The sequence below is a fragment of the Ruditapes philippinarum genome, unplaced genomic scaffold, assembly GCF_026571515.1.
Source record: "Ruditapes philippinarum isolate M1 unplaced genomic scaffold, ASM2657151v2 ctg215_1_1_1_1, whole genome shotgun sequence".
Classification (NCBI taxonomy): Eukaryota; Metazoa; Mollusca; class Bivalvia; order Venerida; family Veneridae; genus Ruditapes; species Ruditapes philippinarum.
The window spans coordinates 147,668-163,143 of record NW_026854703.1 but is presented as its reverse complement, the minus strand read 5'-3'; the positions used below and the strand labels follow the sequence as shown (position 1 = coordinate 163,143).

At 32.0% G+C, this 15,476-nt stretch overlaps 1 protein-coding gene across 4 annotated transcripts; it reads left to right on the top strand.

Moving 5' to 3' along the window:
- The first annotated feature begins 1,704 nt into the window (after positions 1-1,704).
- On the top strand, positions 1,705-14,732 carry LOC132740802 (band 7 protein AGAP004871-like). 4 transcript variants are annotated; one of them, XM_060728802.1, is made up of 9 exons: positions 1,705-1,849; positions 6,558-6,688; positions 6,930-7,060; positions 7,740-7,812; positions 8,950-9,032; positions 9,715-9,918; positions 12,094-12,149; positions 12,477-12,555; positions 13,269-14,732. In XM_060728802.1, the coding sequence occupies exons 2-9, from the start codon at positions 6,562-6,564 to the stop codon at positions 13,473-13,475; spliced, it is 960 nt and encodes a 319-aa protein (XP_060584785.1). In that variant the 5' UTR covers positions 1,705-1,849; positions 6,558-6,561; the 3' UTR covers positions 13,476-14,732. The 4 variants fall into 4 exon arrangements, with proteins under 4 accessions (XP_060584785.1, XP_060584786.1, XP_060584782.1 ...); XM_060728803.1 differs by lacking the exon at positions 1,705-1,849 and adding an exon at positions 2,092-2,176; XM_060728799.1 differs by lacking the exon at positions 1,705-1,849 and adding an exon at positions 3,751-3,772.
- Positions 14,733-15,476: the final 744 nt, after the last annotated feature.

Genomic DNA, 15,476 nt, shown 5'->3' with positions numbered 1-15,476 from the left:
CGATCGTTCTAGTCTAATGACGGGAACCAAATTCGGGCAGCGTGGGAACAAGAGGTATCATTAAAATACGCAACGGATATTCTATTAGCGATACGGACACAGTTGCAAAACAGGCAAAACGTGTTCGACATGTAATTCATGAAAATAATTAACATTTAAGTTATAAAACAGATTAACTGATTGGAAAAAAGTACGTTTATTTTAAAATGTATCACAAATAATTGCAATAGGTTATTTTGAAGGATTCTGTGACTGACGATTGTTCTCTTTCACCTTGATTTTTACTACATTTAGTGGTCCTAGTTTACCTAGATTCTAGGCGAATATGCAATCTTTAGTTTAATCAAGTAGTTTAATCTTTTACAAATAAGAAAACAAAACGTAACTAACAATTAGAATTATATATACATCAATGTATTCATATTTATTAATAACCGCCTCCGTGGTCGAGGGGTTAGAGTCCCATGACTTCTAAATGCCAGTTAAACCTCTCCTGGGCGTGGGTTCGAATCTCCGGGAGATGCTTTTGGTAGTTTAGCGCGGAGGAAGGTAGTCTAGTACTGGTGTAACTCTCCAGGAACGATGGTTAGGAAACTATACGACCTATATGACTGAAATGCTGTTGGAAAAGGCGTAAAATGAAACAAACAAACAAAAAACAAAAAATCATAACTATTTTTTGATATTACAGACACATTTTGCTATTTGTAAAATAAGAGACAGTTCGTCCTCAAATTCATTCGAACGAACATTATGCAATTCGCACCATTATTTAAATGGACATATTCTCGCAACATATTGTCTTGAATTCATTTTAAGTTTACCAATCATTTTTACAAATCATTTCATTTTTTCTTGTTATCCAATTTATTTTGCCTCGACCAGACGTTTCAATCATTGTCGCAACAGACAAACATTTCAGACTTTCAGACAAATAACAAGAACATGGAGAAAAATTGATTAGTACTTGCATGGGATATTCAACTGTAATAGAGAACGATTTTTAATTCAAATTTTGTACATTACCTGTGACTGTTCAAATCATTTTGGCGGCGTCTTTGATATACAGCATCAACATTTAACTTGTGTAAGTTTGTTTTCATGCTGCAAACATTATGTCTATAAAAAATTGCACCACTACCAATCAGTTAACTGTTAGGGCCTACAGCACTTTTAGATGGTGATGATAATTTTTCTTCTTCTGGCACTTTTTATCATCTATGTAACAAATCTTCTAAGAAACGAACATTATGTTATGAAAACAACATAATTTCTAATTGTTATATAAAATATTTATTCAGACTCTTACTACCTATACTACGGTTTGAAGATGACAATTGTATATTTTTTAAAGTTATATCAATGGTAGTGGTCTTAATTAAATAAGAAATGACATTAAAATATATAGAATATAAATTTATCAATCCGTTTTTCTTTTCAAGTTTCTTTATTTGTTTATTTATTTTCTTTCTTTCTTTCTTTCTTTCATTCTTTCTTTCTTTCTTTCTTTCTTTCTTTCTTTCTTTCTTTCTTTCTTTCTTTCTTTCTTTCTTTCTTTCTTTCTTTCTTTCTTTCTTATGTAAACAGTATTTGACAGTAACTGTTATCACATGGTATCTGCTATGCCTCTCAGTATTAATTATAACCCCTCGGGAGGTCGGCATGTTTTACAGCGACCCTTTATCTGTATTATCGATTATTGGAGTACTCCCATCACCACGTGGTCCCTTCAGCGCGTCCCAGGAAGTTAAGAAAGTAGGTTATTTCTTTGTTTGACTGTGTAACTCATCAACCAATCACAGAGGAAAGTGTTTATTTAAAGGATTATAGAAAGAGCGAACATTGAAAGGTAGTGCCTTTTATCATTATTTGAACACTTATTATAGATTTTTTTTAAATACAAACTTTCTACATGTATAAAGTTGTATGCAGTTACAAATAAGGTTTATATACATTTGAACACATATCAGCCGTGACATAGATTGAACATATGTTTGCCAGTGTGTTTACGAACGGGGAAGTCAGTTAAAAAAATCGTTCGTTCAATTTTTATTTTTTATCATTCGGTATTTCTCTTGCATCTCGAAGCCGAAAAGTTGCGATTTTTCCGTTATCGGAATACTTTTTAAAAATGGCAGCGCCTTACTAGAAATGACACTGAAATTTTCACTGATAGGTATAGGAAGCTAGATATATATATTTATTATATACTTATAAATGAAATATTGAGAAATATTGATGAAATAAAATGCATATTTTCATTTTCCATATTTTCACTGTAAAAATTTATTTTTCACTGCAGTGAAACATATTTTCCGTATTTTCACTGGTGTCTCGCCGGACTACTTTCTTTTAAATTCAGCCAGTACACAAAATTTAAAGGAAAGTCTTTAAAATTTTATCGCAAAAAAAGGAGAAAAATGTATATAATAAACAGAAAATTCAAGTTTTTTTCTATAAATACATGATTTATTTTCATCTTGTGGCATGAAAATTACCATATTTCATTCGTGGCTACCGCCACTCGTGAAATATTTATTTTCATACCACTCGATGAAAATAAATCATGTATTTATAGAAAAACTTGAATATCCTCTATATATTTTAATTATTTATTTATTTATTTGATTTCCAATTAAATATCCACGTATAGTCTATAGACCACGGAGTATAGACGGACTAGCTAAGGTCCGGCGTGATACTGTATATTTTCGAAATTCTTTTTATAAAATAATTATATTTTCTTAATTGTATAAGGAACAATTTGTTAAATGGTTGAAATGCAGAAATATGGAAATTATCAATTAGCCAGACCGCTGACATGTCTATTGTAAATTATGCGTCTGACACATTTGCGATTAGTTTAAGGCACGTCACATATATGTGACAACATGATTGTTATCTAAGATATTTATTTGAAGTTTACTTATCTGATTACCTATTTGACTGAAAAAAAGGAACTTACAGCCGCTGGCTTTTGGCATCTGGCGTGTTAACTAGTAACTATTGAACGCACTTTAATACTGATTTATAAGATTTATAATTTAATGATAATATGTATAGTTTAAAGTGATGGTGCCGCAGTTTTCTGCGGTGCATTTTAATGTACACATATAGATGTCATTTCAATCGGTGGCACTTGTTGTTATAATAAAAATAGAAAAAAAATATGATAACAGAAAAATAGATTAATTATAATCTAAGGGATAAACATTTGGGCATAAATTATTATTATACGTAAATGGAATATCATACAACATATAAATTACGGCTTAGAAATGTTATTGAGACGAAATTCTTCCCACAACACCTCAACGAACCCTCTGCACCACACCGGGTTCGCTTCTAGGTCGACTTACCCATATTAATATATTATAAACTAATTAGAGATAGCAACAATTTAATTTAACTTTTTTTTAAAGTTTTATTCTATGAAAAAAAAGAATTTATAAATTGACAAGATTTTGAACTTATTTTGATTGAAATACATAGTTACGGTAACAATTAATGCTTTTATATCTATATCATCAGCAGTCTGAAATAACTTTTCAAGGTCAGTCTGACATTTCAGCATATATCAATGAATTATTTATTATTTGATTACAATAGACTCTTAATAATTCATAAATATTCTAATTGATTCTACATGTCAGCAAAGTGCGCCGTTTCCGTTTAACACCAATTTTTGCCTAACTACACAGAGCCCTATTTATCGGATCATTTTACAACCCTGCACGTGATCGTTATATTTAGCTCTTAATGGATTGCAAATGTAAGTTTTGTTACAGAAGTTTTGTAATAACATACTTAGTTCTCGGGACCGATATGAGTAATTTGTTTTCTGCATGCATACATTCAGAGGGCTTCAGCTATTTTCATTTTCTTTTGCTTGATAAAAGACAATATTCGTCACTATGCTTAAATCATAGTTACACTGTGATTATATCATAGTTACACTGTGATTAAATCATAGTTACACTGTGATTATATCATAGTGACACTGTGATTATATCATAGTTACACTGTGATTAAATCATAGTGACACTGTGATTATATCATAGTGACACTGTGATTATATCATAGTTACACTGTGATTAAATCATAGTGACACTGTGATTAAATCATAGTTACACTGTGATTAAATCATAGTGACACTGTGATTATATCATAGTGACACTGTGATTAAATCATAGTTACACTGTGATTAAATCATAGTGACAATGTGATTATATCATAGTTACACTGTGATTAAATCATAGTTACACTGTGATTATATCATAGTGACACTGTGATTATATCATAGTTTACACTGTGATTAAATCATAGTGACACTGTGATTATATCATAGTGACACTGTGATTAAATCATAGTGACACTGTGATTATATCATAGTGACACTGTGATTATATCATAGTTACACTGTGATTATATCATAGTGACACTGTGATTATAGCATAGTTACACTGTGATTATATCATAGTTACACTGTGATTAAATCATAGTGACACTGTGATTATATCATAGTTACACTGTGATTATATCATAGTTACACTGTGATTATATCATAGTTACACTGTGATTATATCATAGTCACACTGTGATTATATCATAGTTACACTGTGATTATATCATAGTTACACTGTGATTATATCATAGTCACACTGTGATTATATCAAAGTTACACTGTGATTATATCATAGTTACACTGTGATTATATCATAGTGACACTGTGATTATATCATAGTGACACTGTGATTATATCATAGTTACACTGTGATTATATCATAGTGACACTGTGATTATAGCATAGTTACACTGTGATTATATCATAGTTACACTGTGATTATAGCATAGTGACACTGTGATTATATCATAGTGACACTGTGATTAAATCATAGTGACACTGTGATTATATCATAGTGACACTGTGATTATATTCATAGTTACACTGTGATTATATCATAGTTACACTGTGATTATATCATAGTGACACTGTGATTAAATCATAGTTACACTGTGATTATATCATAGTGACACTGTGATTATATCATAGTGACACTGTGATTATATCATAGTTACACTGTGATTATATCATAGTTACACTGTGATTATAGCATAGTTACACTGTGATTATATCATAGTTACACTGTGATTAAATCATAGTGACACTGTGATTATATCATAGTGACACCGTGATTATATCATAGTTACACTGTGATTATAACCTTGGACAGAAAGATGCATTATTAGTCCCAGCAATAACATAAAACTGTGATTGTATCATTAATATACATGTATATATAGTCACACTCTTTGGTAAACTTACAATGTAAAAGTTACAGCGGGCGGTCCACGCATGAAATGTTTTCAGTTATGTATACTTTATGTATACTTCACCAGTGTGTAAATCTAAAATTGCTACATTTACTGTTTACATGTTTTGGATAAAACACCAGGGAAATATGCAGGTTAGAATGATGCATGTTATTTTAACGTATATATTATTTGTGTATATATATATATCATAGTTGAGTTATATATATTTTACCTTTATTTTATGTCGACGGATTCTAAGTTAAATGTTGCTCTATTCAAAAATACCCACATCTTGCGATTTTAAGCACTTGCTACTTCCGACAGACGACATAGTGTATTTATCAAAACGCTGTCTGCTGGTGTGGTGTCTGATTACAGAAGGCAAAGCACTATTTTATAATTATTTCTAAATTCAGCTTTACTTTTACTTATGATCGAGGGATTGCCTTGATCTGTTAATGAGTTAAGGCATCAAAATTGTAGCCTTCGTTTATCCCTGCGTAATAGTAAGATGCGACTAAATGGTATCGAATGCCTGGTGTTGATTTAAAACAAACACCCGGACGTCGGCATCTGTGTTACACTTTCGGTTAAGTTTTTCTTCCACCCTATTTTTTCTGTACCCTTTGCGATATTACTTTGAAACTCGGAATTGATAATGCCCCCTTTCCGACTAAAATTTTTTTGTTAAGGTACAGCCATTTCTTTCTTGTACCTTTTCAAGACTGAGATACTGACTTCAAAAATGTTAAAACTTGTTTGTGACAATCATTCCCACAGATAGGTCAGCTGACATAAATTGACATGATTATGTCCATTGTTCTAATAAGTTTTTCGGTTTAGACATTTTACTATCCTTATTTTTTATACATTTTGAGGCATTGATTTCATTTTAGAGAGACAGTCTATCACCCCCTCAAGGCAAGGCGACAGAACTTTGTCAATAATTTTAACAAGTATACTCCCTTTCAACTTAGAATTTACCGTACAATTATTTGTATCTCCTGCATGTGTTATTTCACCTTTAATTTCCTTTTTGGACTAAGAATTCTGGTTAAATTGTTAAAAAATGTATTTTCTTATTCCGCTATCAAGTACTTAATTATAATAGTCGAGTTTGTTGTCTAACGGAAATGTAGGCTTCGGCCGGCCTCTGAAATAATCTGTAACAATATATATATACACTCGTAAAGCACAAATTCCGTTTTGTATTTATATAAAAGTACAAAATACTGTTTCAGGGAAATGTCTGAAAACGTTGAAGTAGCAACTCCACGTGCAGAAGGAGAGCGGGAAGAAGAAGTTACAGATAAAGGCAAGTTACTCAAGATGGAAGAGGTGGTTGTCTCTCAACCAAGTACTTCACAAACTGGTGACCTTCTTTGTTATGTATTATTTTTTCGATAAAAAATGTTATTCTTTAGCAATGATATATTTGTTATTATCATCTATTATCATCTAAATGACAGTCCATTCGCTAATTAAGGCACAATAATTAGCTTCCGATATCACTTGTAAAAAATGCTCCACAACAAATCTTAATCTCGACTTATGTAAAAACTTATGCACATACGTCGGGGAAAGCTGTAAGAAGGGTTTTGTTCTAATTACAGGTCCAGAAAAAGCACCCGTGACACAGGAAACCAGCGATGGGGAATCTGAGGCGTGCGCAGCTTGTCTAAAACTGTTCTCTATATTAGTGATTGTTCTCTTCTTCCCATTCTCCCTCGTGTGTTCTTTAAAGGTAAAATTATTTATCACTTTCCCATGATGAAGATCATGAATTCGGTTATATACTTGTTATTTTGATCACCGTGTACCTTAGCAGCTTTATTAAAGGCAATACAGTGCTCATTCTCTAAATACTTGGGTAAATTGGGCACATACCGTCACTTTTCTTACGTTTTAAAGATTTATTGTAAGAAAAAAGTTTGATATATGGGTAATTAAACATGTGCAATTGATTTTAATGTGAATAATTTTAATGAACGATTTGACTAGATTTTAGATAAAAATTAAAAACGATTAGACCAAATATTAGATAACCATTTGGTTAATAAGACTAAATATAAGATAAAAATTGGGTGCTAAAACATGGAACAAATATGGAACACTAGAATTATATTGTTTTTTGTAAGACTTAGTCAGTTTACAACTTTATTAAAATAACAAACAAATTATGATTATTTAAAAAAAATCCAACCATCTCATAAGAAGAATACAAAATTTGCTTGATTATCTTCATTGTCACATGTTGTGGGCGTTATGACACCTGACTGTTTAACAAAATCTTTAAATGCATTTAAATGTTTCACATAATGGCTATTTATCAAACTTAAAAGCTTTCTGTATAGCACTGAATGATAAAATTATTATATGATCGTAGATATATTTATTTATACAGTAGCATTTATAATTTTCAGATGGTGCAGGAGTATGAACGTGCTGTCATTTTTCGTTTGGGACGAATTATTGATGGAGGTGCAAAGGGACCAGGTATGGTTTAAAATCCTTAACTTGTGGAATGTGAGCAGTGGACGTGCCAGTTTGATTTAAATAGTATTTATTTCATATAGTTCAAACATATACAATTATGTACAACAACATGATATAATACAGGAGTGAAAATGATTGTTCTGTTTTAAATGAGGAACAGTCCATGAAAAGTTTGTGGGGTTTCAATATCACAGTACATAAAGATGTCTTTCACATATCAGTATTACCTCTCCTAGCTGCCATTTTGGGGGTCATTCTCTATAATTATGTTATATGCTTAAGATAAGATAAAAAAAAAAGCTCATAATTCTATCACCTTGATTAAAATTGATAACATTACAAAAAATATCTTTTACATATTGATGTTGTGACAATATTTTGCTGCATATGTAAAAAAAAAAAACTGACAGTTAAGGAAAATCAGCTGTTAATTACTATTGATTTTTTCATATTTTATCAATTGTATTATATAGAATATTGACCCTCAAAATGACTACCACTTTTGCCAAGGGAGGTAATTCTAACTGTACTGGGCTATCAACAGTATAGAGCCTGTTCAGACTGCACGGATGTACCATAGTCTGGCCTGGCTCTATACTAATGACGGGGGCTGATCACTTTCAGTTCTAACAGGTTTTTGGTTGACATAATTGTTCAAGATCTTTAAATAACCTTATGATAAGATTATTACTATTAAAATTGCTGTTTTAACCTTGTCTGTGCTGTGATTTTTTTCTTTATAGAAAATTATACATGTTATTCTTGTATAATGTACTGACAGAGAAAGGAAATATCCAATATTTCCCGCAGAATTATCGGACACTATAATTTTAAATATTTATAAATACATGTAATCAAAATGGACTTTTCTTATTACCATGAACATATTTCTTCAAAATATAAGTTGTTTAGACAAAACATTAATAGTTTTTAAACCCCTTTAAGTTCTGTATTTTATCATGAAATTTAAATGCTCACAGTTCTGATGTGTGAGAAATTTTAAAACTGTAAATATTACGTAAATGTCTAGTATATTGGTTGTCGAGCACCCCGGTCTATCCATTCTTTCATATAATGGACTGTTGATGATGTTATATAATTATGAATTACTATCAATTTTATATTATGTTTTTGTAGGTCTATTTTTCGTGTACCCGTGCATGGATTCAGTTACAACAGTTGACATGAGAACCAAAGCTTTTGACATTAACCCTCAAGAGGTATGATTGTTGTTTTTGTTTTTGTTTTCAAGAATGTGTTGAGTTAATGCTTCAAGATAACTGGATGAGTAGTATGTACAATGGTTTCATTGAAATTTTCTAAATATAGAACAAAGCAGATTATGTGTTCCTTGTAAAATAACAATAATTAGTCCGCATTGTCAGTCTGAACGGAAACACTTTGCCAATTAAAGAATTCTCATTTGTTGACATATTAATGAATAATCCAAACAAAAGGAACTGGTCAAAAAAAAGAGAAAAATATGCCTCTTTATGTAAAGTTAAATTTAAAATACAAACTTACCTGTTTAGGTAATACAAAATGTATTTCAGTTCGATTGTGTAGAAAGCTATAAGCATATATACACACCCTCGAATCAATTCTTGGCACCAATCAGTAATAAACAATGAGCTTAAATTTGCTTGCTCAAGGAAATAACGATCCCCCAACCATCCTGCCGGGGTTTGAACCTAGCTATAAGCAATCCTTATACTCCTCTCTTACCATACTTTCTGCATTACTTGTATAATTTTTAAATTTTTGAAGGTCTAACATTAATGAAGGGAAGGAAATTTTAATTATTATAACACTATATTCATATATTTCTAGAAAACCATTCTGTAAAAAAAATCTCGATATAATTTATATTTTATCAAATAATTTTATTTTTTGATTGTTTAGATTTTGACAAAGGATCAGTTGACCGTGATGGTAGACGCAGTGATGTATTTGAAAATTATTGACCCTGTTTTGTCCGTGACGAAGGTAGAAAACGTGAACGGTTCATGTAAATTATTGGGAGCTACAACGTTGAGGAACACACTGGGGACCTACAACATGACAGATATCTTGTCCAAACGTGACGAGATTAACACTCAGATGAAGGTACAGTAACGTCTTTGTCCTAGAGATTAACACTCAGATGGTGGTACAGTAACACCTTTGTCCTAGGGATTAACACTCAGATGAAGGTACAGTATCGTCTTTGTCCTAGAGATTAACACTCAGATGGTGGTACAGTAACACCTTTGTCCTAGAGATTAACACTCAGATGAAGGTACAGTAACGTCTTTGTCCTAGAGATTAACACTCAGATGGTGGTACAGAAACACCTTTGTCCTAGAGATTAACACTCAGATGAAGGTACAGTAACGTCTTTGTCCTAGAGATTAACACTCAGATGAAGGTACAGTAACGTCTTTGTCCTAGAGATTAACACTCAGATGAAGGTACAGTAACGTCTTTGTCCTAGAGATTAACGCTCAGATGGTGGTACAGTAACATCTTTGTCCTAGAGATTAACACTCAGATGAAGGTACAGTAAAACCTTTGTCCTAGAGATTAACACTCAGATAAAGGTACAGTAACGTCTTTGTCCTAGAGATTAACATTTAGATGAAGGTACAGTAACGTCTTTGTCCTAGAGATTAACACTCAGATGAAGGTACGGTAACGCCTTTGTCCTAGAGATTAACACTCAGATGAATGTACAGTAACGTCTTTGTCCTAGAGACTAACACTCAGATGAAGGTACAGTAATACCTTTGTCCTAGAGATTAACAGTAAGATGAAAGTACATTTACGTCTTTGTCCTAAAGATTAACCCTCAGATGAATGTACAGTTACGTCTTTGTCCTAGAGATTAACACTCAGATAAAGGTACAGTAACGTCTTTGTCTTAGAGATTTACACTCAGATGAATGTACAGTTACGTCTTTATCCTAGAGATTAACACTCAGATGAAGGTACAGTAACGTCTTTGTCTTAGAGATTAACACTCAGATGAATGTGCAGTAACGTCTTTATCCTAGAGATTAACCCTCAGATGAAGGAACGGTAACGTCTTTGTCCTACAGATTAACACTCAGATGAAGGTTCAGTAACGTCTTTGTCCTAGAGATGAACCCCCAGATGAAGGTACAGTAACGCCTTTGTCTTAGAGATTAACACTCAGATGAATGTACAGTTACGTCTTTATCCTAGAGATTAACCCTCAGATGAATTACAGTAACGTCTTTGTCCTAGAGATAGCACTCAGATGTAGGTACAGTACACCATTGTCCTAGAGATTAACACTCAGATGAAGGTACAGTAATACCTTTGTCCTAGAGATTAACACTCAGATGAATGTGCATTTACGTCTTTGTCCTAGAGATGAACCCCAGATGAATGTACAGTTACGTCTTTGTCTTAGAGATTAACACTCAGCTGAAGGTACAGTAACACCTTTGTCCTAGAGATTAACACTCAGATGAAGGTACAGTAATACCTTTGTCCTAGAGATTAACAGTCAGATGAATGTACACTTACGTCTTTGTCCTAGAGATGAACCCAAAGATGAATGTACAGTTACGTATTTGTCCTAGAGATTAACACTCAGATGAAGGAACAGTAATACCTTTGTCCTAGAGATTAACAGTCAGGTGAATGTACAGTTACGTCTTTGTCCTAGAGATGAACCCCCAGATGAAGGTACAGTAACGTCTTTGTCTTAGAGATTAACACTCAGATGAATGTACAGTAACGTCTTTGTCTTAGAGATTAACACTCAGATGCAGGTACAGTAACGTCTTTGTCTTAGAGATTTACACTCAGATGAATGTACAGTTACGTCTTTATCCTAGAGATTAACCCTCAGATGAATTACATTAACGTCTTTGTCCTAGAGATAGCACTCAGATGAAGGTACAGTACACCATTGTCTTAGAGATGAACACTCTGATGAAGGTACAGTAACGTCTTTGTCCTAGAGATTAACACTCAGATGAAGGTACAGTAACGTCTTTGTCCCAGATGAAGGTACAGTAACACCTTTGTCCTAGAAAATGACAATATAATCAATAGATTTTATAATTATTGACTCATGTATTTCAAAGTTGTACTGATGTATCCATGTATACATATGTACGTCGGAATATAAAAAAAATGTTCTTACTATGATAAATTAGATTTATATGATTCATCAAATAGTTATAACGTTATGTTAGGTTGTTATTTTTGCAAATGGATTTATGCCATTCGGCCGTAGTGTTTATGACGTCATCATATTTTATTTTGCAGGTTCTTCTTGACGAGGCAACGGATCCCTGGGGCGTTGATGTAGAACGTGTGGAAATGTAAGTAGTAAGATTTAAACTTCTGCTGCTGCTGCTGCTGCTGCTGCTGCTGCTGCTGCTGATGATGATGATGATGATGATGATGATGATGATGATGCTGATGATGCTGATGATGCTGCTGATGATGATGATGATGATGACGATTACTAATGATGATGATGAGAATACAATGAAATAAAGATAATAGTTGTCAGGGTTATGGGTTAACAGATTAAATGATGATACTATTGATAATTTATACAGATAATGAATTGATTATTTATACAGATAATGCCAAAATATAAGGGATAATCAGTGATATATTTTAAGGTTCACATTTTATTTTAGCACCGATGTACGTCTACCAGAACAGATGCAGAGGGCAATGGCGGCTGAGGCCGAGGCAACAAGGGAGGCTCGAGCTAAGGTAAAGAGTTTTACATAAAGTGATCGATTATGAATTAAACAACATCACATTAAAAAAAATAAACAAAATGTGTACATTGTATATTGTGATTACATTGCATTGTTTGAGAGAGTCTAAAACTGTCAAACATGTATTTTGGCAAAAATCAGTATAAACTGGAATAAAACCTAATCTTATTAAGTGACATTATGCCCATCCAAGGATATATAGTGAGGGAACATGTGAATGTATAAATAAGTTTTCATTTAGCAATAATTCATTCTGATTTAATAATTGACTTCGCAAAAACAATAAATAACGCACGGATCCTAAGGAATTTTCTGTAAATATCCATTAGAATTTTACATGTCCTAAACATTTTCAAATAACACCTACCGGTCAAACACCATTTTAACAATCAATCTTTTGATATATAAAGTCAATTTAGCTCAACTTTACTATGAAAATATGAGCATAATGACTCTGTTATCACGCTTCATATTGATGAATAATTTATTAAAAACAAAAAAAAGGAGACATTTTGTTATAAAGATATCAAATATTTAAAAAAAAAATCATTAACGATGAAAACAAACAGAAAGAGAGAGGGTAAATTGACAGAACATGAAATGAAAACAAAACAGGTTGTTACACTTGTAAACACTTGTAATGTACAATATATACATTGCAACCTTGATATTATGTAGCTTAAATTAACCGGTTTCCTCTCTCAGGTTATTGCCGCTGAAGGTGAACAGAAAGCATCACGTGCTTTGAAAGAGGCAGCAGACGTCATGATCGAATCTCCCGCCGCGATGCAACTCCGTTACCTGCAGACGCTTAACACTGTTGCTGCTGAAAAAAATTCGACCATTATCTTCCCTCTACCGATTGAATTCTTGAAAACATTTACAGTGCAACCTCAGAATCAGAGTCAGTAGACTTTTGAAGACCTGTATATGACAATCTTTTATGTTTTAGTTGTGTATTAATGTAATATGTTGCAAATGCTTTAAAAATATGCAATAACGGGGCAATATTACCCTTTATACCCCATTTTATTATTTATATTAAAGAATAAACTTAATCATGTATATATACATGTTGTTCACTAATAATATCACTTAGACACAATTAAAGTCTTCATGTCCTGCGCTAGTTCTCTTATAATACATTATAAATATCTAGTCTTTTAAAGTATTTAACACTACTAATGGCCTATATTTTATTTTTATATTTTGAACAATATCTGTTTTCTTACAATTTTGAGCTATTGTTCATTTGACTTATAATATTCTGATACCAACATATAAACATTAATTTTGTTTTATCTTACTTTATTATGTATTTTACATGTGTAGCAAATAAGTTTTTTTTTAATGAAACATTTTTAAATGAACGTTTCACAATTTAGAGGCCGATAAGAGCAGAGATTAAATATCCACATGTATCATTTATAAATTGTGATAAATCTGAAATGACGTCATGTGAATGCCTTACACAAAGTGTCCTGCAAGTGTTCATGGAAATCACTTGTTCTATAACTTAGAATATATTTATATAGGCAATTGTGAATGTATGACACACATATATATATTTTGGTAGTATAATTTCAGCATTGTACAATTATCTATTAAACTGTTATAAACAGCATCTTACAAACACGAAAAAAGCTAACGGAAGAATTATAGAGAGACTGATCTGTGTTATTGTGACTATTTTAACATCATTTCTTATTGGCATTTCAACTTTTGTTTATAATGTTCGCAATTTTTATTGATATAAATTATTCCTTAACAAAGCCAAGATATTGTAACTAATATTTCACCACAGGATTTGATCACTTTATCTTTTGATACTATGCATTTACTTTTTAATTTTTTTCTTATTAAACTCTTAAACGTCTGATCTTACCAATCTGGGAAAAGTTGGACTTTTTTTCATAATGAGATTGTATGTTTAATTAACATAACAAAAGGTAAACTTGTTTATTCTGAATGCCACTTAATTCTGAATGCTAGTTTATTCTGAATGCCAGTTTATTCTGACTGCCATATTGTGTTCAAAATATCCCTGTCGCTGTTGCTGCATTTTCTATTTTATAACTTTATTGTATTTTCTTGCCTGTATGTACATTTATATTTATTTACATTGGTACAAAATATAAACATGTATTAGAATTAAATAATACTTTTAGATATGTCAGTTTGTTATTGCATTTTGATGAGAATTAGTAATATACCTATTTCTTAAATTATTCTCTTATTATCTTAAAATTGTCGATAATAAACACCCAATACTTGTACATGTATGAAAAATTACCATATCACCTACATATTTGACCTTGAAACTAGCCAGGACCGAAGTAATTTGATCGAATTTAATATTAAAATGTTGAAAACTATGCTGGCTGATTGACGCAATGTATTTTCGCTACGCAAGAAAAAGAAGAAAAGAAGAGAAAAACATGCGAACATAGGGTAAAGCCAAACTGTTAGTGTATTTTTACCCGGCGAAATAGCGAAAGGACGATAGAATACGCCAAAAAAGATACATAAAATGGGCCGTGTTTCCACCTCTTCGCCAAAATCGTATTTGTCATGGTAGTAGTCGTATCCGGTTTCGTATATTAAGTCGTTGTCGTTGTTCAACTCGTAGTAACAGTCTTATAAAAGTTGTAGTCATGAACGTAATCCTCGTCAAAACCGTAGCTGTTTTCAAAGTCGTAGATGTCTAAGCCGTAGTCAAAGTCGTGGTCGTAGCCGCACTTTTAGTCGTAAATGTAGTAGTGGTGAATGTCGTGAAATATTATAATCATTGAATGGCATACTTCAGCAAGGAATTAACTCTATCGTTACAAGTCAAAATTTTGTTTGAATAACCTCCCTTAGTCTGTGTATTTTAAAGATCAAATTAATAAAATTGCAAATGAAATATTTTGC

What these genes read in the sequence shown, in the direction of transcription:
- LOC132740802 (XM_060728799.1), top strand. An exon ending in AGATTAACACTCAGATGAAG is followed by an intron (nt 9,919 to 12,093) that starts GTACAGTAACGT and finishes TTTATTTTGCAG; the next exon opens with GTTCTTCTTGACGAGGCAAC. An exon ending in GATGTAGAACGTGTGGAAAT is followed by an intron (nt 12,150 to 12,476) that starts GTAAGTAGTAAG and finishes ATTTTATTTTAG; the next exon opens with CACCGATGTACGTCTACCAG.